The sequence below is a fragment of the Stylophora pistillata genome, chromosome 1, assembly GCF_964205215.1.
Source record: "Stylophora pistillata chromosome 1, jaStyPist1.2, whole genome shotgun sequence".
Classification (NCBI taxonomy): Eukaryota; Metazoa; Cnidaria; class Anthozoa; order Scleractinia; family Pocilloporidae; genus Stylophora; species Stylophora pistillata.
In genome coordinates this window covers 18,242,595-18,266,519 of record NC_142519.1, presented here as the reverse complement: position 1 = coordinate 18,266,519, position 23,925 = coordinate 18,242,595, and the positions used below count along the sequence as shown (strand labels likewise).

Sequence of the window (23,925 nt, the reverse complement as noted above, 5' to 3'; positions counted from 1 at the left end):
GCTAACGACCACATCTCTACAAATACTACCCAACTAAAACAGCTACATTTATTGCCCCGGCTAAAGGTTCATACATTTACTCTTCCTTCAACTCCTCTACGACGGCCACCTCTCCAAACCAACAAAGGCCTTTAGTCGCGTTCCAGTCGTAAATTACCAGAATATTACGGTCAATTGGTAACCGACAGCCAGGAGAAATGCGCGACGACTCACTCACCCTTGGAGGTTACCTGTGTTAAGAACGTTAGTGACACACTCGGCTGCTCCTCTTGTGCCACTGTTTTGTTCTTACCACATGTTGACGTTATCTGTGTTCTATTACTGAACAGACGCACGACAACATAGAATCTATTTGTTGAATTGACCTTCTTTCTATAAGGCCTTTTCGTCTTTTCTCAAGAGGACCGTTGAAGGAAGATTCGATTTAAATTAAGATCACTCTTGTTTTTTCGATAGGACTCGACCTAAATCCCTGTCGGCAGTTCTGTGAGGCAACTAAGGACGGCAAAAGGGTTGATATCGTACCAGTGGACGTTGAAAACGGAACCAAATGTAATGACGATCTGACATCATTCGATGTCTGTGTTAAGGGTAAATGTCAGGTAAGTCCTGTCCCGATCAGCACACTGATAAATGCTGTTAATCATTTAACTCCCATGAGTGACCAAGACAGTATTTCTCCTTACAATATAACCATTAAGCAGCTCTCCTCGTTAGCCTACAAATCAAAGGCACTTTTAAATTTGAACTTTAATTCTATTTCTCCACAGACAGTGAACTTTAAGGATCCCAATTTTAAATATTTTTAGATCTTCTAATTTTGATAGGCTACTTTAATTATTTTATTTTACTACATTTCATTTTATTCCATTTTACGCACGACCCCACAAGCGTGAAGTCGCTTTAACAATTATCGTGTTTAAATAAAGTCTTTGTATTGTATTGTATTGTATCAACACAACATCAAGCAGACAAAGGATGAGAATAAAGAAAAATATTAATTAGGAGATTAATATTTGATCTCATACCAAATTCTTAGAACTAACATCAGAAGAACAGTACGACAGGCAGTGAGGAGAATTACTAGAGAGATCTTGGGATTGATAGGGTTGGGAAATTACCGTCATCGTCTTTTTTAATCCTTCTGAGGTACGGTTGCATAATGGCAAGCGCGCTTGACTAATTATCGATAAAACCTTTGAATTGTTCCATCCATAGAAAGTCGGATGTGATGGTACCGTTGGGTCGAATAAAACTCTGGACAATTGTGGCGTTTGTGGCGGCGACAGTCAGTTATGCACACCAAATGAAGGATCCATCTCTTTGTTACCTAAAGAAGGTAATTTATCTTTTAATGGAATGAGAACCTTCCGTTCTTTAAAGAATATAGAATCCCATTTACGAAAAAAAAATGAGCACTGGTGGAAATCAAGCGGTAATGATGTAAACTGTTGTCCAATGGAGATTGACAAGGGTAATTTGATTTAGAAGCAGGTAAACACTGGAGACGTCAGCAATTACTTAATTCTCTGGTTCATTGTCATAAATCAACCAATAGTTTCAATAGTTAGCGTGGCACTTGTCCAAAGACGCAGCAACACAGTTTCTTCACAAAAATGAGGACTTTTCAAGATCCGCAAGTGCTGGTTTAGGTTACCTTCATTCCAACTTAGACTAGTCTTACGTAACCAACTGTTATCTGTTTCTGCGTGTAACGTCTGCTTATTAACAATTATTCTACGAGCGCGCTCTGGATATGAGATGATGGATAGCCAACGAGGCGCGTAGCACCAAGTTGGCTATAATCATCTCATATCCAACAAGCGCGAGTGGAATAATTGTTTTATTAAAAAAACGCCCCCAAGATATTATAAAAATCTTCTCGACTTTGTTTTGTTAGAAGAAACCGGATGTTACAATGTACAGATATTAGATTATGGTATATTGGCTCATATACCCTAACGGCTAAGCCAATAAAAAGTCTTGAATTGCATTATGATCCAGTTTTTAACAATAGTTGTGATGTGTGACTTATGTTGTAATGAATTTGCTTTTAACATCTCAGATCTTCAGACTTTGCTCGAGTGGCCGGTGGGGTCAACCAACATTATGTTGCAGGACTCATCCCCAAACTTTTTAGGTTAGAATCTGACCTGTATTGGTACATACTACGTAACAATTTCGTTACGAGCGTTGTCTCTAAATAAATGACGGCTTATGGCGAATCATTTAATTGCAAAGCAGTAATAAACCAAAAGTTCCACGATTCAATAAACCCAAATCTTTGCCGCGGAAGAGAACTTTCCATAGCAAGGGACCCTTCAAGCCAGATTGAGGTGATTCATTAAGCGTTTGGTTTACACCTACAGGAAAGGTATTATAACATTTAGATGGATTTGCTCTAGGAAAACCTCTCTAAGTCAAGCTAAGAGACTTTGCACAAATTAGCAGGCAACTCTTTTTCTTTTTTGCTTTTAAGGGTTACATTTCGTAATGATAGTAGGGGTATTTTTCGTGTGAAACGTTAAAAAAGAATCTTCACTAATTATCACTGCATAATTAACAGTTCTGGAAGCCATGGGGGCAGATAAGCAGTATTTTAATGGCGCCGAGGTGAAATCCGTCTCCGTGGCGTTCAAATTTGCTGGTGCGAAGTTCATTTATACACGACATGGACACAAGGAAAGTCTCAATGCACTGGGCCCTCTCATGGATAGGATCAAAGTTAAGGTTAGTCTTTGAATTCACGTTAGGAATAATATTCATAGCTCCTTTTAGAGTGGAGCAGCAAAGGAGTTTGCTGCTACATTGCTTATGCATAATATTCATAGCTCCATTTAGAGTGGAGAAGCAAAGGAGTTTGCTGCTACATTGCTTATGCATAATATTCATAGCTCCTTTTAGAGTGGAGCAGCAAAGGAGTTTGCTGCTACATTGCTTATGCATAATATTCATAGCTCCTTTTAGAGTGGAGCAGCAAAGGAGTTTGCTGCTACATTGCTTATGCATAATATTCATAGCTCCTTTTAGAGTGGAGCAGCAAAGGAGTTTGCTGCTACATTGCTTATGCATAATATTCATAGCTCCTTTTAGAGTGGAGCAGCAAAGGAGTTTGCTGCTACATTGCTTATGCATAATATTCATAGCTCCTTTTAGAGTGGAGCAGCAAAGGAGTTTGCTGCTACATTGCTTATGCATAATATTCATAGCTCCTTTTAGAGTGGAGCAGCAAAGGAGTTTGCTGCTACATTGCTTATGCATAATATTCATAGCTCCTTTTAGAGTGGAGCAGCAAGGGAGTTTGCTGCTACATTGCTTATGCATAATATTCATAGCTCCTTTTAGAGTGGAGCAGCAAAGGAGTTTGCTGCTACATTGCTTATGCATAATATTCATAGCTCCTTTTAGAGTGGAGCAGCAAAGGAGTTTGCTGCTACATTGCTTATGCATAATATTCATAGCTCCTTTTAGAGTGGAGCAGCAAAGGAGTTTGCTGCTACATTGCTTATGCATAATATTCATAGCTCCTTTTAGAGTGGAGCAGCAAAGGAGTTTGCTGCTACATTGCTTATGCATAATATTCATAGCTCCTTTTAGAGTGGAGCAGCACAGGAGTTTGCTGCTACATTGCTTATGCATAATATTCATAGCTCCATTTAGAGTGGAGAAGCAAAGGAGTTTGCTGCTACATTGCTTGTGCATAATATTCATAGCTCCTTTTAGAGTGGAGCAGCAAAGGAGTTTGCTGCTACATTGCTTATGCATAATATTCATAGCTCCTTTTAGAGTGGAGCAGCAAAGGAGTTCGCTGCTACATTGCTTATGCATAATATTCATAGCTCCTTTTAAGTGGAGCAGCAAAGGAGTTTGCTGCTACATTGCTTATGCATAATATTCATAGCTCCTTTTAGAGTGGAGCAGCAAAGGAGTTTGCTGCTACATTGCTTATGCATAATATTCATAGCTCCATTTAGAGTGGAGCAGCAAAGGAGTTTGCTGCTACATTGCTTATGCATAATATTCATAGCTCCTTCTAGAGTGGAGCAGCAAAGGAGTTTGCTGCTACATTGCTTATGCATAATATTCATAGCTCCTTTTAGAGTGGAGCAGCAAAGGAGTTTGCTGCTACATTGCTTATGCATAATATTTATAGCTCCTTTTAGAGTGGAGCAGCAAAGGAGTTTGCTGCTACATTGCTTATGCATAATATTCATAGCTCCATTTAGAGTGGAGCAGCAAAGGAGTTTGCTGCTACATTGCTTATGCATAATATTCATAGCTCCTTTTAGAGTGGAGCAGCAAAGGAGTTTGCTGCTACATTGCTTATGCATAATATTCATAGCTCCTTTTAGAGTGGAGCAGCAAAGGAGTTTGCTGCTACATTGCTTAGGCATAATATTCATAGCTCCATTTAGAGTGGAGCAGCAAAGGAGTTTGCTGCTACATTGCTTATGCATAATATTCATAGGTCCATTTAGAGTGGAGCAGCAAAGGAGTTCGCTGCTACATTGCTTATGCATAATATTCATAGCTCCTTTTAGAGTGGAGCAGCAAAGGAGTTCGCTGCTACATTGCTTATGCATAATATTCATAGCTCCTTTTAGAGTGGAGCAGCAAAGGAGTTTGCTGCTACATTGCTTATGCATAATATTCATAGCTCCTTTTAGAGTGGAGCAGCAAAGGAGTTTGCTGCTACATTGCTTATGCATAATATTCATAGCTCCATTTAGAGTGGAGCAGCAAAGGAGTTCGCTGCTACATTGCTTATGCATAATATTCATAGCTCCATTTAGAGTGGAGCAGCAAAGGAGTTTGCTGCTACATTGCTTATGCATAATATTCATAGCTCCTTTTAGAGTGGAGCAGCAAAGGAGTTTGCTCTATAGAACACTTGTTCAAACTAGTATTCGTTCTTTCCCAGCAACTGTTTAATTCACTTCATTATTTCTAAGATATCACTCTGAAAGAAATGCACTATTGTTGTAGGTCAAGATTAGTGAGACACCAACGCCTATAACTCTGCGTTATTCACTTAACAAACCAAAAGGCGATGAAATTGACTTCTATTGGTCTCATCTCAAATGGTCTGAATGTTCAAGAACCTGCGGGGAAGGTTAGTCAATTGACAGTAAGGAACACATTTTTCTGGGTACCACTTTAAGCAAGGAGAATGCTATTTAGTTTTAGCGAATGCAAAGAATTGAGGAGTATTTTTTTAACGCGAGTTGAGAGTTGGCAACGAAATCCGTTCTGCGCTAATAGAGGCAGAATGAATGCATTTCCGTGCTCACTTGTGAAAATGATAACTCTTTAGTTTGATAAAAACGTAACATTTATGCCCGCATCGATTTGTTGGTCGAACGGTACGGTGGCCTAATAGGGACAGCGCTACAAACCTAAAAAAAACCCAAAGTACAAAAATATACTACTGCAAACTAAATCGAATATACTACGAATAAAATTAAATCGTTAACGCCAGTGAAAAATCGAATGCACTTCTACACAATAAAGTGAAACGCTACACATCGAATTAAAAAAAGTTAACCGCACACTGCAAATGAAAGCACAACGCACACCTCACATCAAGGTAAAAAACTCACCGCAAACAAAAAGCTAAGGCACGCCGCAAATGAAAGGGATATAATCTATGCGGGCGCATTTGCGCGTCAAGGCCTGAGACCGAGTAGTATGCTCAAGTTCGCGCGCTTTTCCCTTGGGGTTACATTCAAGATGGCGTCTAATTATGTTCGCGACAAAATTCGTGCAGCAGTCCGTGAGGAGGTGTCCCGAATGCCTGCTTCCTCTCGAACAGAGCGCGAGGTCAGTGAAGGCACAAGTCTTTCCAGCTTGGTGAACCTGCAGCCCTCTGGACGTACTCTATCATTCGTAGAATTCTATGAAAGCGAGAAGAGGATCGTCCGAGTGGTTTTAAGCCCCCCAGGAAGAAAATGAGAGGGAGCCATTCAGGCCATTCCAAGGGCAAGAAATCGACACAGAAATCAACGAATGTTGAAATTAAAGTTGGTTTAGGAGGGCAAATAGTTTTTTTACAATTTTTTAGCTAAAACTGTAGCCCCTTATACGTTTTAAATTTTTCACAACTTCGCCTGTTCCTGTTCGTAAGTCGGCCCAAGCCTCTATGGTCATCGGCCCCCCGTAACTTTGGCTTATAATACAGGCGTTTAGTTATACTTGTAAAACTCCCTGAAGAAGTTTACGACAGTTAGACGAAACGCGTCGGAAAATAAAAACAGTTTACAACTACTGTTCGCAGAAGTGCTGCTCACTAGTCTATAGGTAAAAAATTGTAAAAAGAACTGTTTGCCCTGCTAAACCAACTTTAATTTCAACATTCGTTGATTTCTGTGTCGATTTCTTGCCCTTGGAATGGCCTGAATGGCTTCCCCTCATATTCTTCCTGGGGGGCTTAAAACCACTCTGACGATCCTCTTCTCGCTTTTGATAGAATTCTTCGAACGATAGAGTACGTCCAGAGGGCTGCAGGTTCACCAAACTGGAAAGGCTTGTACCTTCACTGACCTCACGCTCTGTTCGAGAGGAAGCAAGAATTCGGGACACCTCCTCACGGACTGCTGCACGAATTTCATCGCGAACATAGTTAGACGCCATCTTGAATGTAACCCCAAGGAAAAAGCGCGCGAACTTGAGCATACTACTCGGTCTCAGACCTTGACGCAGTGTGCGGTTAACTTTTTTAATTCGGTGTGTAGCGTTTCACTTTATTGTGTAGAAGTGCATTTGACTTTTCTCTGGCGTTAATGGTTTAATTTTATTCGTAGTATATTTGATTTAGTTTGCAGTAGTATATTTTTGTACTTTGGGTTTTTTTTAGGTTTGTAGCGCTGTCCCTAATGGGTCACCGTAGAACGGCACTCGCCGGGTTAAATCGCCCGCCTCACTGCTAAAACTCAAATATTGTTTTGTTCTTATCTTTAAGGAATACAAACACGCATATACAGATGCCTCAAAAGAGAAGATGAAAAAGAAGTTTCAGAAAATAACTGCTTTTCCGTCATTAAACCCAAACCTTTGACCAGACCTTGTAATTTAACTGCATGCGAGAGGTATGAAACCAACTAAATATCTCGCCTCAGGTTTTATTTACCTTTTTTTATTTTTACAGTTAAAAGTCAGTTCTAATGTTTTCTGTGTCCTATATCTGAAGCCAGTGTAACAGAGTCATGAAAATTAGACTGAAGGAAGTGAATTTCTGCGTCGAGATTTTTCAAGCTCTACAATTAACTTCTGTTATTCAGGCATGAATGGAGGGTCTCTGAGTGGAGTGACTGTTCAAAACCATGTAATCGTGGAAAGCAAAACCGTACAGTAGAATGCAAAGGTTTCTTGGGTGGGAGGCTGGTTAACTCCTCACTTTGTACCACGGAGAAGCCTGAAACCGAACAAATGTGTAACATTGACCCGTGTCCTGCAAAGTGGATTGTGGGAAACTGGTCACAGGTGGGTGATTACGTTTTTTTTTTCATAGTGAACAGTTATGAAAGATATAATTTGAATATATCAACAAAGTTGAAATGGTAAATTGGCCACCGTTACGGTTATAAAAGCTGACGTTTCCAGCGTTAGCCCTTCGTCGGAGCGAATGGATTATGAAAGATGTTGACTTAGACGTTTAGTCAGTAACAATTTCTTTTTTGTTAAGCTACGCGTTATTTGAAATTGCTCCAGAGGCTACTTATTTTGGTGCTTGAATAGACCAGCTATTCAGTCTAACACTTAGTGGTGTAATTGTTTGTTTGGTCCAAAGTGTTCACGAACGTGTGGGAGTGGTTACCAGTCTCGCTCAGTTGAGTGCCGTGATATATTGGGAGCCTTGTCTTTGAAATGTTCCCGGGCCATAAAAGGAGGAGTTATGAGGAGATGTAGGAGGGGGCTCTGTGAAGGTGAAGGTGAGTATTCAGGGTTGCACTTCATGCATCTTAAGGGAGCGAGAGCATCTTTAAAAATTGAGCTCAGATATTACGAGTTTGACATATTGCGCAGTTTGTGCTAATCTTTTCTATGATTATTCCTTTTTTCGAATATTCTTCCCTAATTGTTGTGAAGCTATACTAAGGGAAGTTAGTGCGAGTTATAAGGAGATGTAGGAGGGGGCTCTGTGAAGGTGAAGGTGAGTATTCAGGGTTGCACTTCATGCATCCTAAGGGAGCGAGAGCATCTTTAAAAATTGAGCTCAGATATTACGAGTTTGACATATTGCGCAGTTTGTGCTAATCTTTTCTATGATTATTCCTTTTTTCGAATATTTTTCCCTAATTGTTGTGAAGCTATACTAACGAGTTTTTAAACAAAGGGACGTTAGTGCGCATCGTTTGATTGGTCAATTCAGTTTCCAAGGTGATGCTTTATCAGGTTAGAAAGCCCGCATTAAATAGTGAGGTCATAAAAGCAATGGAACTATCGGTCTGATAGGTTCTCCTTGGAAATTTGATGTTCTTAAAACTAGCATACTTGCTTTAAGAACAACAAATTTCCGCGGGGCAACTATCAGCCGATAGTTCCTCGACAGAAACACTATTGTTTAAAGTGGCTCGAACCAGTTTCCTCGCGCGGGGAACAGATCACTCTAGCCTCACGCGCGAGAAAAACGTGCGAAAGAAGCGCGAGATTAAAAGACGAAAATTTAATACAAAGATGGCGGCACGAGGATTTTTTTCTACTTATGCGAGAAGTTTACCTAAAAGCTTGTAGTTGATGTGTTGAGCGGCCACTATGAATGCAGGAGATAGAAACTAAGATAACGAAGACGATTTTCGGAGAAGTAAAGGTTGCTTCACTTCACATTTAAAAGAAATATTCAACCGATATGAAATCTTGCGACGGCGAAAAAAGAAGAACTCAAGTGAAGGATAATCTACCTGAAGTGGAAGAAGACTTTGAAACTTCAAGGAAAATAATATGATATAGCCAGAAGTCATGTGTAGGATTTTTAAGATGAGCTCGGGAGGCTGTCTTTGACGGCCGTTTAATGATTTTCTTAGCAGTAAACGTCTGTAAACATCAGATCGTTGCTGCTCGCGGGAGCACACGCAATTGTCAGCGGTAGCTAAAACAGATCATGAGCAAATGTCGATCTTATAGAATCCAGATTTTTAAATGCGCGAGAACGCGCGTGGAAATTGCTAAACTCACGAAAGCTATTGCATGAAAACAAGTCCGGTGACCCCTTCTTTTTACTGTTCCAATATGATAATAACTTCGAAAGAAATCATCAGAAAAAAGAAATAGAAAATTCTACGGAAGGAAATTTGCGATGTGTGAAAATTGCCCTTTTTGTAGATTTTCTGAAATTCCGCTCCGTAGAATTTTTTAAAAATCTTTGTGCATTTTCCTTTTCAAGTGCCAAAAGCAATCACTGAAAAAAAGCAGGGGGTCACCGGGTTAGTTTTCGAATTATTTAAGCCACAAGCTAAAAAATGCGTCTGAATAAGCCTGTGAAATCGTTGCCATGGAAACTGCTAGTGACGAAATGACACTTAATTTTGGATAACCAATGATTATGTAATTCAACCCCGTAAAAGTGTTCAACTGGCCTTGGTCAGTCTTCCTGTTGTATTCTTTCAAAGTTACAAACCATCAAAAAGATGAAAACCGGTACGAGCCACCTTAAATAGAGCTATTGCTTAACTATTTGTTCTGACCTCTTTTCTCTCAGATTTTGTCAACATATCATGTTCTTTCGAGCAAGGCTTTTGCGGTTGGGAAAATATACAAGGATCTACCCTAGATCAATTTGATTGGACTCTGTGGAACGGCAGTACACCAAGTAGGAATACAGGGCCTTCTAAAGATCACACCCGTGGAACATCGAAAGGCGAGTCCCTCACCTCATGGCTCTGAATTTCGAGTAGACGTCTTTCTAATGTTTTAAGTAGTTGGAATTTGTCAGCGATTTTTGGTAAAGAAATTTTTTCAGAAATTTTGAAATGATTTCGGAGGTAAACTTTTATTATTCCTTTTTTTTTTTTTTTTTTGCAACCATACTAGTAATGTTTTAAGGTTGGAAAAATCTTTGGGAGAAGTTTATCTACGTTGGTAGGCGAAACCCAGGTCTTGCAGTTTCCTCCTCTGGATATTGTAGCGTGACTTCAGGACCGTCAGACTAGGACAGACCAGTTGATGAATGACTAGCTCCATGGCTGGCTAGTTGACTGACTGAGTTATTGATTCACTGAACGCCGGACTGACTGCTTGATTGATTTCTGCAGGTTTTTACATTTACATAGAGGCATCATATCCACAGAAACGAAATTATCGCGCCAGGTTAGCAAGTCCCTTGGTGAGGGCTGAAAGAGTGTGTATTGACTTCTGGTATCATATGTATGGGGCAAACATGGGTTCGCTTCGAGTAATCTACAAGAATCCAAAAACCGGAAGAGAACGGCGATTATGGCATAAATCGAGAAACCAACTCAATGGATGGCACAATGAGCGACTTCTCGTCTCATCAGCCTTGCCTTATCAGGTGAAATGCAATGATTTCTTGTCGCAGAACTACATAGATTTCATTGTAGTAGTTCTAATTACATCAGTTTTAAATGGATGTAACATGCATCAGTGGCGCATGTGAGTTATAGAGGAGATCAGTTAGCCCTTTCAGGAATTTTCAGTTCTCAAACGAGGAGAAAGAAATTCTAGAAGCTACTTTACAAAAATTTAGGTGGCTAAGAGCTGTAGCAAGACAAACAGTTCAGACGAGTTCTTTAAAATTCTGCAGCACAAAACAAAACAAACTTCTTGCGTAGTCCATCACTGAGGAATTTCCTCTTGTCTGCTTTCGTAAAATCTCTTATTTTTCTAGCAAGTAAATGACATACGCATCGATCCTATTAGATTCTCTTAACTCCTAGGTGTCACGTGTTTAAAGAAAGGATTGATTGATTGATTGATTGATTAACTAACAGAAAGAGCCTACTGTAGCACAAAGTCTTTAATAAAATGCCGGACTTACGGTTGCATTGAAATATACTTTGTTTTTAATTGTAGATTATATTTGAGGCCGTCCGAGGAAGAGGATTTTCCAGTGACGCAGCACTAGACGATATCAAGGTATCCAGTGGTAATTGCCCTTCCAAAAATACCGAAACAGGTGGGTTTGTAGCAAAGTCGTTTCGATTGTGCTCTCGTGCGCAGATCTTCATAGATTTCATTGAGGTTGCTCTTAAATTGCATCAGTTTTTAATACATGTGACGTGCACTGATCGTTTACGGCATAAAGACAAAAAAACTAACTTTGAATTTACCCAGCACTTATCCTATAATCCTTACGTCATCTTTGAAGAAGTAACTGGAATTTCACGGTCTGGGACACCTACTCGGCTGGTTTCATTCGTGTGGCTTCCCACAGGAGTCATGCGGCATTAACAAATTCGTTTTTCTGCCCAATTTTTGTTCCCTTTTTCTCTACTCTTTTATTCTTTTTAATTTTCATTTGTACCTAAGGCTTTTTAAAATAAGAACTCAGCGGCCACTTTCAACTACACCTACATTATTTTTTTTTTTTTTTTTTATCTACGTGGCTTCTTGGAGAAGTACAGTCAAGGATCGTCAATAGTTAAATGACATTTCAACTGGTCACTCTTCCCAACTCTCGCTGGGAAAAACGTCTTTAATTAAATCAACGCAGTTGCGTGAATTGTACTAGCGTGACTAATTTCAACAACGTATCGGAAGTGAAGGTTAGATCTTCTACGGTTTCGTAACGTTGATTACATATTTTCGCTTTCAGCTCAAAATCGGTGTATCGGTGACCTGTCCAATGTTTGCAAAGCTGCACTGCGTCTTAACAGGTGTTCTTCCAGGCTATGGGGGCAGATTTGCTGCAAGACTTGCGAAATATATACACAGAGTGGACAGAAATAATCTCTTCCTTCAGCAATACAGCAAATATTGTTCGATCAATTGCCTGTTTTGTGCCTACTCCACATGCATTCAGTGCTACGGATGTAGAATACAAGATTTTCATATGATGAAAACGAATATCTGTAGAGTATAAACTGAGAAATAATTATATGAAAGGCAGCTAGGGATATTTATCCAAATTGCAAGCATTTAAAAAGCCTCATTCAATTGAAATTACCGAATTATATAAGTATATTCTGTTAACGATTTTCAATAACCACAATCTTTCTGTGGAAGTTTATCAAATTTAGTTTACTGACATGGAAGGGAGGCACAATTTAAGAATTTCTTCTGGTTGGAAAGTCTTTTTGCCTTGAATGACTGCATGGTTCAATGCATGTGCAGATGTATAAATAGGTAGACTTATGTCATTGCTGCAGAAATTAAAACCATTATTACTTTAGCTGCCCTCTTAAGATGCAGGGGGTGTCATATCAAAGGATACTGTTAAGTGTCCATAGTCAGATAGGCTTCAATTCAGTTTTTTAAATGATCCACCCATGAGGCAAGAAATGCATGCTCATGAAACCTAGCATCTAACCTAATCAAACAGGACATGATGCTTACCTGTTATGGACTTGTACAACATTTGTAGCCCTAGGTGGAGGAAAATTATGCACATCAACATTGTATAGACTGGTTTTTATAGGTCATATAAAAATGGGAACAATTAAAATGCTATCAAAAGGATGTAGAAATCAATTGCTCCTTTTTCATTTCCCATTATTTTCCTTCTGTGAACTCTTAAACCTAATTTCACCCTTTCTAGCACTAACCGCCAAACACTATTTACTTTGACTTACAAAACCCACATTCACAATGAATTTCTCTGCACAATCTCCAATTATTATCCAGCAAAGAGGTGATGGGCATTAGGGGCATAACTGCGATACTACAAAGGAGGGAGGGGTCAAACTATGTCACTCCCAAGGTTGCTACCTGACTGTCATGTCTACATCCTCACTGTTTTCCTAAACATGATACTTTTTTGGAAATACATTGAGTCGTGAATACTATGTAACTCTTAGAATTTGACATATTCTTCATCGGAATTAAGAGGTAGGTTTATTTTTAAAGAAAAAAAATCTCACCAAGGAGGGTAGGGGACACAAGGACCCAGCCCCCCTCCCATTATGCCTTTTGAGAAAGAACAAGGTATTAGCTGGAGGGTTTCAGCTAGATAGAACACTGGATTTTCATATGGAATTTACAAAGGCTGTATAAACACTATAATGTCCAGGTGTTAGAAGTGGCTTATGGAAACAAGTATTAAAGTATCATATTTTTTCCTTCGCCATAAATTGTTTTATGTGTGAATGTGACCTAGAGCACTGCTCGATGGTAGAGGTATCAAGGACAAAGAGATACTCCCCCTTACCCCACCAAATATCAGCCCTTCAAACTCATATAAGGATTCTCCTTTATCAGAATCCTATAAAGTCACTTCAACCCTTGTAGATGAGGGTAGCAAAGGGTTTTTGTGTGGTGTGTGATGGCCCCAAAATTTGCAGCGTGACAAGTGATTGAACCCAAATTATCCATGTGATGGGGGGACCAGACATCACAACCTGATACGTGATTTGTTATTGTACAAGCAGGTGGTGTGTGATTTACACCCCTAACTAATTAGATGAACGCTCTTTGACCTTGAAGGTAGTCTCAATGTCAGCTGTCCTCTCCCGGGCTAACCCATAGGGAAAATTATGATACAAATCACAAGTATGCTCTTGGACTGCCTAGTTTCAAAAAATATGTGGTCTCTATTTGTCCAAAAAAAAGCAACACAACAAGCAAAACCTAATTCATATCAGAATAAAAAAAGGTTGGATGCAATATAATTTTAAATAATACATCTGATAGATTGAAATGTTACAGAAATAGCTATGTGTACCCTACTCCTTTTTATGTGATGCACGATTAGTTAAAAAAATTCTCTGTGATGTGTGAATTAATAGAAAATTTCAGCATTATGTGCAATTGGACCCCCCCCCCCCTTTGCCACCCTTGTAGATGCCGAATAGGCTTCTTGTCACATTAAAAGCACACACAACCCACAATTTCTCTACCCGCTCTGACAAAGGGCTAATGCTCGAAAGGTCAGCTTTAGTAATAGTTACGGTGGCCAATTTACCATTTTCAACTTTGTTGATATATCCAAATTATTTCTTATAACATACCCATACACCAAATTTCATTCTTAACTGCATGTTACATGTAAATACAGGTATTCATTATCTACCTTTTGCACAAATGAGTACTCCAATTTTTCCATTTTACAACAAAAAGGGAGTTGGAGTTGACCTTCAATCTTTCTTTTCTTCACCCATTTTACCTAGTTCTAATATTCATTGAAATGCTAGACCTTAACAGTTCTGGAAGAGTTCAACTGCTACAGAAAGTGCATCATGTCCTTGGTGCAAAAATCTCCTTGTGGCACAAATACACTCAGTATAAACTCATAAAATGTGTTTGTTTATAGGTGCAAAATTTCAAGAAGTCTGTGAAGATGAAGGTGTGGTTGCTGCCGCCGGTTGAGGCTTTTTTCTCTTCAGTACAAGTGGCCCCACATTGTCTCCTGTTTCTTTGTTGTGCTTGGTATGTGAGCCATCACACCTTGGGAACTTAAAAATGAAAAAGTGTAAGACTTAGACTGGATTCATTCAAAGACGCAAAGTAAAATTTTAGACACAGAACTTGTATGCTACACTCTATAATCTTGGCAATGGCTTGATGGTCTCACATCACCCAAGTTAACATCTCCATCTCCACTAGTGAACCATTCTGGGGTGACCAACTCTCAAACACAGAAGATTATTGGAAAAAAAAACCACTGATGACTGTGTGGCTTGATAATTCAGGTACGGTAAGTCCTGAGAATATTAAGAACTGTTGCTGTTGAAAGTGACTGACATTTGCATGGATAGTTTGAGTGCTAATACAAGGAGTTTTTCAAGATTCAGTGACACAATTACCTCCAATCTCTCATTCCAGCCACTTAAAACTCAGAGTCCTCCATGGATTTCTTTAAGTATAACAAGCTCAGAGAAAAAAATTCGTCTGACACGAGTACAATGCCAATTAGTTGGTAGCACCCTCCCCTCGTTGGTCTAAACTGGCTACGATATTATATAACACCCTGTATGCAGCTTTCTAAAATAGTGTCACTGCCGAACGCAACGCAGAAGGAAAATGCTATTAATGACAGCGAATCATTTTCAAAAGGCTCGCATTCTCCCTGACAAATGCTCCATAAATACCACAAGAGTTTGTACGGTCAAATGAACTTCTGAAGCTTACCACAAAATTATATGTAATCAACTTGCTTTGTTAAGGCCTGTTGGCTGATTTTACCTTTTTCGATTTCCAGCACCGACAGAAAGCGTGATACGCCGCCTTCTCTGCTAAATCTTCAATCTGGATCGTATCAGCAACTTTCTCTTTATCCTTTTGCAGTGTTTTGTTGACCCAGTCTTGATCAGGCGTCCTCTTCCCACTGGACTTCGATGTTGACCGCCGAGTGAGCCGCAAAATCACGAGATAAATGAACAGCGATAGAGCAAGTAAAAGCGGTGCAAGCTGCCGCCACTCCTTTCCCGAAAGTTTTAAAAATCCGCCAAATGTGGAAGGAACCGGCAGAGATCGGAGATAGTTTGGTAGCTGCACTTTGATTATACGTGAAACGGCTTCCATCTTGTAACGCGCTTCTATCACGTGATATTTTGTTCGGAATATATTACTTAGTCGCACCGTAAGAGAAGGATCCAATAATTTTTGATTGGGGCGGTCCGAACTTTGGTTCAGAAAGGACTGTTGGACTCTTTTGAGGCAAATTACTTCTCCCTCACACCCCCCTCCCACACCCCCTCCCACCAGTCGTGGTTGCACGTTATAATTCCTTGGTCGCTCACCATTTACTTAGATTCATTAAAAAGATCAGCCAGTTAAAAAGTGATATACGATCCTGTCAATGTAAGAATTTAAATTTCAAAGTTGAAAGCATCAGGTCTGTTAGGGGGGGTCCTGACCCCCCAGACCCCCCCCCTGGATCCACCACTGGTAAGAATGTATAAAATGCAACGTCTGTTGCTTATTATTTCCCCTTGTGTACCAACATACTTGGACAAATGTACGTCCGTTGATCAGGTTTTACAAAGGCGGGTTAATGAAGCTAAACAATCAGTGACGATAGTTATCTTGAAATAACTTCAAACAAATAATATTTTCACCAAAAAATATTATCTTCTCTCAGATCAGCTCCTGGTTTACCTGACACATCGTTTGGAAAAAAGGGATGGGTGAATTAAGAGTTTGGATTAATACCACAGTGGCTCAAACTTGTCAAAACTGAACACATAACATCCCTAATGCCTGGCCTCGAAAGGTACACATTCTAAGTTAAATCATAAATTCAGAATTATAGCCATAATATATAGTAAATTACATGCATAGGACTGCCACACAAATGATGGGGGCCTTCACTGGCAAGCTTGTATCTCTGTTCATGTTTTCATGTTGCTCTAAAAACACCCCTCTCCCCCCCCCCCCCCACATGGAACAATCAGTCAACAAAGATGTGTATACATCAGCTTTATTCAGTTGACAAAATTAGTTGTAGCTTTACAATTGAAATACTACTCAAATGCAAAATATCTGTATCTAAAATACATTCAATGTGATCTTTGAACAAACAATGAAATTTTGAAAAAACCCTACACTTAACCCCGTGACACAATCTCCACACTAAATCTAAAATATCCACATAAACTTTTACATTTACTTGTATTTAATTTTCAGGTTGGGATACTGTCTACTTGAGTCCACTTGCTGGTTAAGCACAACAGATTACATTTAGCAGCCAATTTCTAAGGCATTGAGAAATCTCTTTTAAGAGGAAGGGTTTGCCCTTTTGACAATAATAGGACCCACATTGTCTCCAGTTGCCTTATTGTGTTCATTGTGACTACCATCACAGAGAGGGAACTGAAAAAAATAAGAAAAGAAAACAGAGTAAACTGATTGTTGACTCTGATATACAAATACAACATAGTACAAAAACAATAATATCCTAAAAACATCTGTGAGAAACCCCATGAAAATGATAATATATTACATGAGAAAATCCAAACCAAAGAAATAAGGATACCAGGACAGAGCATACTAAAATAAAATCTCAAAAATTTGTACACTCATGGAGATTGCTTTTTCTAAGTTACTTACAACATAAACCCTTTAAACCCTGAGAGGGATTAGCATCTAATTTCTCCTTACAATATCATCCCTGAATCACACATTAAGGTCATGAGAATAAAGGAAATGATCACCAACTAAAGAAACTCCTGATTATTAAACAAATTCTCCTTGTCAGCACCTTTGGAAATGTATAGAGAACAGCATGGAGAATATGCATACTGATGCTGAGGTGCATAGGGTTAATTGATTAAATGCCACCCTCAATTCAATACTTCTGACACAAGCAAAATTACTAGTAAAAGCCACTCTCTGGTAAATGCCACACTCAATCAGAAGGATACAGTGTTTATCAGGGAATTCTAGGAAGAAATACTAAGTACAGCACAAATCAATAAGTTACATCATCCCCTGCTGTTTTAAATATTGCAAACCACATAAAAAAATGTCCTACATAATACTCAGTAATTATTGATGTAAATTTTGTCTGTGATTTACAAAATATAATTTTGAAATAAACACTACCTTTGACTAAAAGCTGCATTGGGAGCCCTGACAGCTTTATTTTGTTTCCCACTAGTTACAATCACTTATCACGCACAGAGCTTCTATAACTAGCAAATATCATAGAATAATAAAAATCACAAAGTATGTGCACAAGGTCATGGGTAAACGACTCCAAAGCTATGACGCATGAGCTTGCATGAAAAACCTATGTGATTTATTCTCATCTGGTTTTCACCCAACCCCTTCCCCTCCTTTTCCCACCTCAACCCCATTTCCATGCCCGTGGGAGGGGCGGGTAGAGATCAAAAGGTTCCATAGAAGACAATTAATTTTTACCACTTACAACTGGTTATGGTATTCTGTATGCACTAACCTTCTTCGATTTCCAGCAACGGCAACATACCATTTTGTCTCCTAGGTCTTCAATTTGAAATGTATCCGCAACTTTTTCCTTCTCCTTCTCTACCGTCTTGTTCACCCACTCGTGTTCTTTTTTCGGCTTCGATGGAACCAGAGCTGAAACTACGAGGTACACAACCACAGAAGTTGTGACCACCAGTGGTACGAGCCGCACCCATTCATTGCCAGAAAGCTTTAGAAATCCGCCAAATGTGGAAGGGATCGGCAGAGATCTCAGGTAATTGGGGAGCTGGACTTTAATTACGCGAGCTACAGCGTCCATCTTGACAACGGGATTGAAAAATCACGTGAACAAAATGTCGGGCGATTGTTTTGTTATCTGAGTTCGCACCGTTTGCAGATAGTCAGCTGCTGCTGAAAGTAGCGTCTATCACGTCATGTCTGACAATATTTGAAGGCATATTTTCATCATGGCGGACGAAAGTGACCTGAAAATTCGCGACCAAGAAGCTGCTATAACAAGCAAAAGAGCTAGATTTTTACAATTTATTGGACTTTATATCCCTCCTTCGGGTTTTTTTGGACAAACTTTGACTCGCGTTCTAATTGTTATCCTCAGCTGGGCAGTTTTGTGGTCCATTCTTGGCGCTGAGCTTCTACCTGGAGGCAACATCTTCGGAATTTTCAACGTGATAGTGCTTGCCGCGTTTGGTGGCTTTTTAACAAGAAAACTCTCTAAAAACACTTTTCCTTCGCTATTGGGGATGCTTGTTGTTGGATTTATTCTTCGTAATGTGCCAGGGATCAATGTTGCGCGCCATATTGACAAGAAATGGTCTTCAACTTTGCGCAGTATGGCACTCGTTGTTATTCTTACGCGGTCGGGTTTGGAACTCGACCCGGGAGCTTTGCGGCGGCTTAAATTCACTGTAATACGCTTGGCTTTTTCCCCTTGTATTGGAGAGGCTATTACAGTGGCTGTTGTTGGTAAACTGTTATTAGACATGCCTTGGCTTTGGGGGTTTCAACTTGGGTAAGAGTCAGCGATTTTCGAGCGCTAGATGAGCCCCATAAATGTCTCTTAAGCTCTTTAACCCCAAAGGGTGATTAGCATTCGATTTCTCCCTACATTATCACCCCTGAGTCGATTAAGGTCACAAAAATAAAAGAAATGATTACCAACTAAAGGAGCTCTTAATTGTTAAAAGAATTCTCCTTTTCACCTCCTTAGGAATTGTACGCAAAAAAGTATGGAGAATATGCATACTGTTGTTAGGGTGTAAGGCTTAAAGGCATAAAATGTTTTTGTACATCAAACATTAATTGAAACGCAAAGTGCAGTGCAACAGAGGATAATGGGGCATGTGATTTATAATCTCTCTTATATGTACCCCTGTCTAGTTAACAAATGAATTAAAATATGTACACCATGTAAAACAGAAAAAACAAACTCGGTGTGTTGCTATTCAATTACACCCACACCATTTCTGGATTGATTGTGTACTTAACCCTTTAACATCCACACGTAACTTCTCTCTATAATATATACCGGTATATTACAGGGGGACCACTTCTGGATGTTAAAGGGTTAAGTACATAATCAATCCAGAAATGGTGTGGGTGTAATTGAATAGTGACACACCTAGTTTGTGGTCTGATCTCTCGAAAGAAAATTAGATAAACTCTAGCAAGGGGGCTACTGAGTTAATGTTAGGGTATTTTATCTTTAAATTATGTTGGTTTATTGTTTGCTAATTGTGAGTTTCTTTCCGTTAGGTTTGTTCTTGGTGCTGTCACACCAGCAGTTGTAGTTCCCCAGCTTCTCACTTTGCAGCAGAGAGGTTTTGGGGTTGAACAGGGAATTCCCACTTTAGTTATGGCTGCATCATCATTTGATGATGTCATTGCAATAAGTTTGTTTGGAGTTTTTCTTGGAATTGCATTTTCAGAAGGTTTGTTACAGTGTTTCTACATGTGCTTTGGAGTAATGTCATCTGAGTGGAGTTTGTCTTTATTAATTAAAAGCAGTTAACCCATAATGTAAGGATCAATTCAAAGTTTCAACACCAATCCCCTTCCCCCCCCCCCACCCCCCTTGCCTGCCTAGGTGAGGTGGAGAATTTGAACTGGAAGTGTCAAGTCTTTTCAGCAGGATCCAGGAATTTTATTTCTTAATTTGGAGGTGTTTAATAGAAATATTTTGCTTTCGTCAGCAAATGGCTTTAGAAAAAAGGTCTACAAGGTCCAAGTTTTAAAGTTTGGTCAGTATGTAGAAAGTCGCAGTTGTTGACCTAACCTTTTACAAAAAAATTGGGTGGAATACTTGCATACAATTTTTGCTTTAGTAGGTAGAGGGTTACCCATAAAGGAGAGGGGGGGGAGGATGTTGAAGCTTTGAATTGAGAGAGAAATGCATAATGGTGTGTGTTTGGGTAATTGATACTGCTGTAACTAATGTGTGTGATTATACACTGTGTGTAGGAAACATAGTGTTCAACATCTTCAGAGGTCCTATTGAGCTGCTAATGGGTGCTGTATTTGGAAGCTTGGTGGGAATTTTGTGCTGGTTCTTACCAAACAAATCTGAGGTAAAGTACTTACACACAGACAGAAACAGAGTGACGCTATTTTATAATCGGTCACCTATATCCTTCCTCACCACTATCTACATAGCAGAAATGTTGTGTTATTGAGTGCATGTGAAAGCTGATGTCAGCGTGATGCGGGATCTCAGCTTGATATCTATTCTCAAACTATCTTGATCATGGTTATAGTACTCAGTAACTTCATTTTTTTAGACAATTAGTCCTTTTTCAACCTACAAAAAGAAAACTATAGCCTGATTCAAAGGAGAAAATACTACATTTTATGAGATACAATGAAATATATGAAGTTCATATATTTTGTACTGTGGTATTAGATACATATGATGCACGATCCTCGCAGTAGATAGTGCTATTTAAGCAATAGTGAAAAACAGACCTGAAAAAAATCAGGCCTGCACGGGATTTGAACCACTGACCTCAGCGATACTAGTGCAGCGCTCTACCAATTGAGCTAACAAGCCAACTGGGAGCAGGCCAGCTTAACGGCCTGCTCCCAGTTGGCTTGTTAGCGCAATTGGTAGAGCGCTGCACTAGTATCGCAGAGGTCAGTGGTTCGAATCCCGTACAGGCCTGATTTTTTTCAGGTCTGATTTTCGCTATTGCTTAAATAGCGCTATCTGCTGCGAGGATCGTGCATCATATGTAACTACATTTTATGTTATACCATATATGTCACCATTTACACACCTACAGAAGTATGTGTAATATGCACAATATTAATTTGTGTATTATAATTTATGGTTCCCTAAGAAGCAGAAAATACTTTGATATGGCTCTTGAGAAATATTTGCATCATTGTCATTTACACCAAATTTTTTCTTCTGTCAGAAAGACAGGTCACACAATAGATTTGTGATTCTCCTTGGCTGTGCTATGCTTTCAGTGTTTGGCAGTAATATGGCTCAGTTTTCAGGAGCAGGAGCCCTTGGTGTTCTTGTTTTAGCTACTGTGGCATCATATGGTTGGGGAGACACTGAGAAGGTTGGTGCACAGTACATACAGTATCAAGCTTTTGTTAGAGTTGAAATCAACCAAGGCAACAACACACATGTACACTGTCATTCTGGTTCGCTTTCTTAAATTTATAATCAAATAGCATTGTGTTTAATTCAATTAAAAAAGTTGCTTTCCTACTTGGAAATCTTAATTTTATTTAATGTGATTTCAATTTTTTTATTCACTGTCTGTCTATATATTTTGAAGAAATGTATGGTAAGGTAAGCATTTATTACAGCTACATGTAATTATTTTTCCAGGCGCCAATTGTGGATGCTATGGCTATAGTGTGGGAATTCTTTCAGCCTCTGTTGTTTGGTTTAATTGGTGCAGAAGTCAGTATTGAATACATGAATAGCACAGTCATTGGTAAGTCTTGCAAACACACTTTTTGTGATAAATGCTCACAAGTTTTTAAGAATTGATTCTCACTGTCAAATGCCACCATCTTATCTTGCATTTATTTTCTCTGCTTTTTTCACAATCAGTCAGTAAGGTGCTCTAGAGGCATATTAGGTGTGACAATTTAGGTCCCTGTTAACCTTTATCACAGTAGTCAAACTCCAGGTTGGCTTCAAAACAACACCTATAAGGATTGCTAGGGAGGTACATGTATCTTTTACTGACAAGGTTGCACTGGCAGTCTCCTACAGAAATTTTGCCCTCTAAAGGACTCAAGATTAATCCTTTTTAATTTATGTCTTTGAATATTTCCTACTAGTTATAATCTATAGTTAGGGAGTGCCTTTGTGGTCTGCCTCTGCAATCTGTAGGTCTCATGAGTTGTTAAAGCTTCTCTCACATGTCTTCTGCATGTTTCTCTTTATTTATTTATTTATTTATTTCAGGGAAAGCATTTGGTATACTCTCCATAGCAATGGTCATTAGACTGATCATAACTTTCCTTGTTGTATCTGGAAACAATCTCAGCGTAAGGGATAAGATTTTTGTAGCCATAGCTTGGTCCCCAAAGGCAACTGTGCAGGTAAAATTGGAAGGAAATAACTTTTGAAAAGTTAATTGTACTTCCTACATATATGAAGTCAAATTTAACACCAGTACTCTATTCTGGTAACAGAATCCCTTGACATGTCTTCTTTCTAGGCTGCCATTGGCTCAGTGTCACTGGATATTGCAAGGGAGCGAGGTTTTACTGGAATGCATCAAGAGGAACTTGGAATTCAGGTACAATTTTTTTTCTCTGTCAGTATTTGGCAACAATGGGGAACCTAAATGAAGTTGTCTGTAGCCTTTGCCTTTCCTCTTTGTAGTAGTCATATATGATGAGGCTTTCTTTTTTTCCTTCACCTGCTTTGGCAGAATTGTTATTTGTTAGCCACCACTTGCTCTTTCACATTTACTCTCTATTAGTGGTTTCCATGTTGTTGTAGCTCTACCCTGTGTTCAGTTCCTTTTTATATAAAAACAAGTCATGCTGATGACCACAGTACCTCGACTGTCTCTTTGTAAACTAAGGTAAAGTTACAGCATATTTATGAAATCAATGATCATATTATTATTATTATTATTATTATTATTATTGTTATTCACACTTAAAAAATTGAGAAGCCTTGACTGTGCTCTGTTCTGTTGTGAAATATGCAGGAAACAGCTATCTAGAGCATGAAAGAGGTGTAGGGAGAAACACAAGGCGTAGTTTCTTTCAATTTTCAAAACAAACTTAGAATTTAAACTCAGTCTGGTCAAGTGTCCTTCATCTTTACCAGCTTTTTCAACTGCCCTGTAGATCTTAACCATAGCTGTGCTGTCCATTCTCCTTACGGCCCCAACTGGTGCAGTGGGAATTGCAGTTTCTGGCCCTCGATTGTTACGCAGTGCAGTAGAAACACAAGAGACAGGGGAAAAAATAGAAGTGGAACCAATTCTTGAGGGACAAGGTGCAGGGTTTTCAGAAATGAATAGTGATGTGTAATGTGGCTTTATGTTAATCAGTATGGAGAAAAAAAAAGAACTTAGAAATAAGTAAACAAATAGACAAATAAACAATGAGAGAGGAAAAGGGCTATTGTTTTGCCACATTGTGGTCTGTTCCTTTTACTCAATGGACAAAGAGAAAAGTAAGGTATTTGTGACTATGTTAATGGTCTGTATCAGTTGTTTAATAATTTTGAACAAAGAGAGTCTGGCATTATTGTTAGTGGCAGCTTATCAAATTTATTGCAAGGGCCTGATGCAATAAATGGGACCAGGGACATAGATTCATTCAAATAGATTAGGCTGGGAATGGGAGTCTTTTCCACTGGGAGGAATGGATTGGGATCACTTGAACTGGCATTCTCTTATCAACAAAAAGAATTGGGATTGAGAT

At 39.1% G+C, this 23,925-nt stretch overlaps 4 protein-coding genes across 8 annotated transcripts in view; 2 read left to right on the top strand and 2 right to left on the bottom strand.

Moving 5' to 3' along the window:
- The window catches only part of LOC111321308 (A disintegrin and metalloproteinase with thrombospondin motifs 2), a 42,025-nt gene extending 28,792 nt beyond the window's left edge, over positions 1–13,233 (top strand). For all 4 annotated transcript variants that reach the window (XM_088761615.1, XM_088761602.1, XM_088761610.1 and 1 more), the window contains 12 exons: positions 457–602; positions 1,219–1,339; positions 2,066–2,140; positions 2,567–2,730; positions 4,987–5,113; positions 6,959–7,085; positions 7,278–7,479; positions 7,787–7,928; positions 9,695–9,853; positions 10,248–10,504; positions 11,026–11,128; positions 11,768–13,233. In XM_088761615.1, the coding sequence (XP_088617741.1) occupies positions 457–602; positions 1,219–1,339; positions 2,066–2,140; positions 2,567–2,730; positions 4,987–5,113; positions 6,959–7,085; positions 7,278–7,479; positions 7,787–7,928; positions 9,695–9,853; positions 10,248–10,504; positions 11,026–11,128; positions 11,768–11,901 (1,757 nt within the window). In that variant the 3' untranslated portion in view covers positions 11,902–13,233. The remainder of the gene's footprint in view (positions 1–456; positions 603–1,218; positions 1,340–2,065; positions 2,141–2,566; positions 2,731–4,986; positions 5,114–6,958; positions 7,086–7,277; positions 7,480–7,786; positions 7,929–9,694; positions 9,854–10,247; positions 10,505–11,025; positions 11,129–11,767) is intronic.
- A 444-nt stretch (positions 13,234–13,677) lies between these two features.
- LOC111321309 (CDGSH iron-sulfur domain-containing protein 2A) lies at positions 13,678–15,709 on the bottom strand. Its single transcript, XM_022924155.2, has 2 exons — positions 15,292–15,709; positions 13,678–14,561 (listed from the first exon to the last, which is right to left on the bottom strand). The coding sequence occupies exons 1-2, from the start codon at positions 15,628–15,630 to the stop codon at positions 14,430–14,432; spliced, it is 471 nt and encodes a 156-aa protein (XP_022779890.1). The 5' UTR covers positions 15,631–15,709; the 3' UTR covers positions 13,678–14,429.
- An 801-nt stretch (positions 15,710–16,510) lies between these two features.
- LOC111321266 (CDGSH iron-sulfur domain-containing protein 2) lies at positions 16,511–18,372 on the bottom strand. The gene is made up of 2 exons (XM_022924099.2): positions 18,008–18,372; positions 16,511–16,920 (listed from the first exon to the last, which is right to left on the bottom strand). The coding sequence occupies exons 1-2, from the start codon at positions 18,314–18,316 to the stop codon at positions 16,825–16,827; spliced, it is 405 nt and encodes a 134-aa protein (XP_022779834.1). The 5' UTR covers positions 18,317–18,372; the 3' UTR covers positions 16,511–16,824.
- Positions 18,373–18,464: 92 nt separating this feature from the next.
- On the top strand, positions 18,465–23,620 carry LOC111321265 (sodium/hydrogen exchanger 9B2). Of its 2 annotated transcripts, XM_022924097.2 has the most exons (8): positions 18,465–19,027; positions 19,771–19,946; positions 20,476–20,582; positions 21,429–21,581; positions 21,857–21,965; positions 22,445–22,581; positions 22,701–22,781; positions 23,344–23,620. In XM_022924097.2, exons 1-8 carry the CDS (start codon positions 18,465–18,467, stop codon positions 23,527–23,529), a joined length of 1,512 nt encoding a protein of 503 aa, XP_022779832.1. In that variant the 3' UTR covers positions 23,530–23,620. The 2 variants fall into 2 exon arrangements, with proteins under 2 accessions (XP_022779832.1, XP_022779833.1); XM_022924098.2 differs by lacking the exon at positions 22,445–22,581.
- Positions 23,621–23,925: the final 305 nt, after the last annotated feature.

Bases quoted from the DNA above. Each gene is read 5' to 3' on its own strand.
- LOC111321309 (XM_022924155.2), bottom strand. From the start codon at position 15,630: ATGGAAGCCGTTTCACGTATAATCAAAGTGCAGCTACCAAACTATCTC. The intron at 14,562-15,291 runs GTAAAATCAGCC...TTCATTTTTAAG, and splicing joins GGTGCTGGAAATCGAAAAAG to TTCCCAAGGTGTGATGGCTC.
- LOC111321266 (XM_022924099.2), bottom strand. From the start codon at position 18,316: ATGGACGCTGTAGCTCGCGTAATTAAAGTCCAGCTCCCCAATTACCTG. The intron at 16,921-18,007 runs GTTAGTGCATAC...TATTTTTTTCAG, and splicing joins GTTGCTGGAAATCGAAGAAG to TTCCCTCTCTGTGATGGTAG.
- LOC111321265 (XM_022924097.2), top strand. From the start codon at position 18,465: ATGGCGGACGAAAGTGACCTGAAAATTCGCGACCAAGAAGCTGCTATA. The intron at 20,583-21,428 runs GTAAAGTACTTA...TTCTTCTGTCAG, and splicing joins TCTTACCAAACAAATCTGAG to AAAGACAGGTCACACAATAG. The intron at 22,782-23,343 runs GTACAATTTTTT...ACTGCCCTGTAG, and splicing joins AAGAGGAACTTGGAATTCAG to ATCTTAACCATAGCTGTGCT.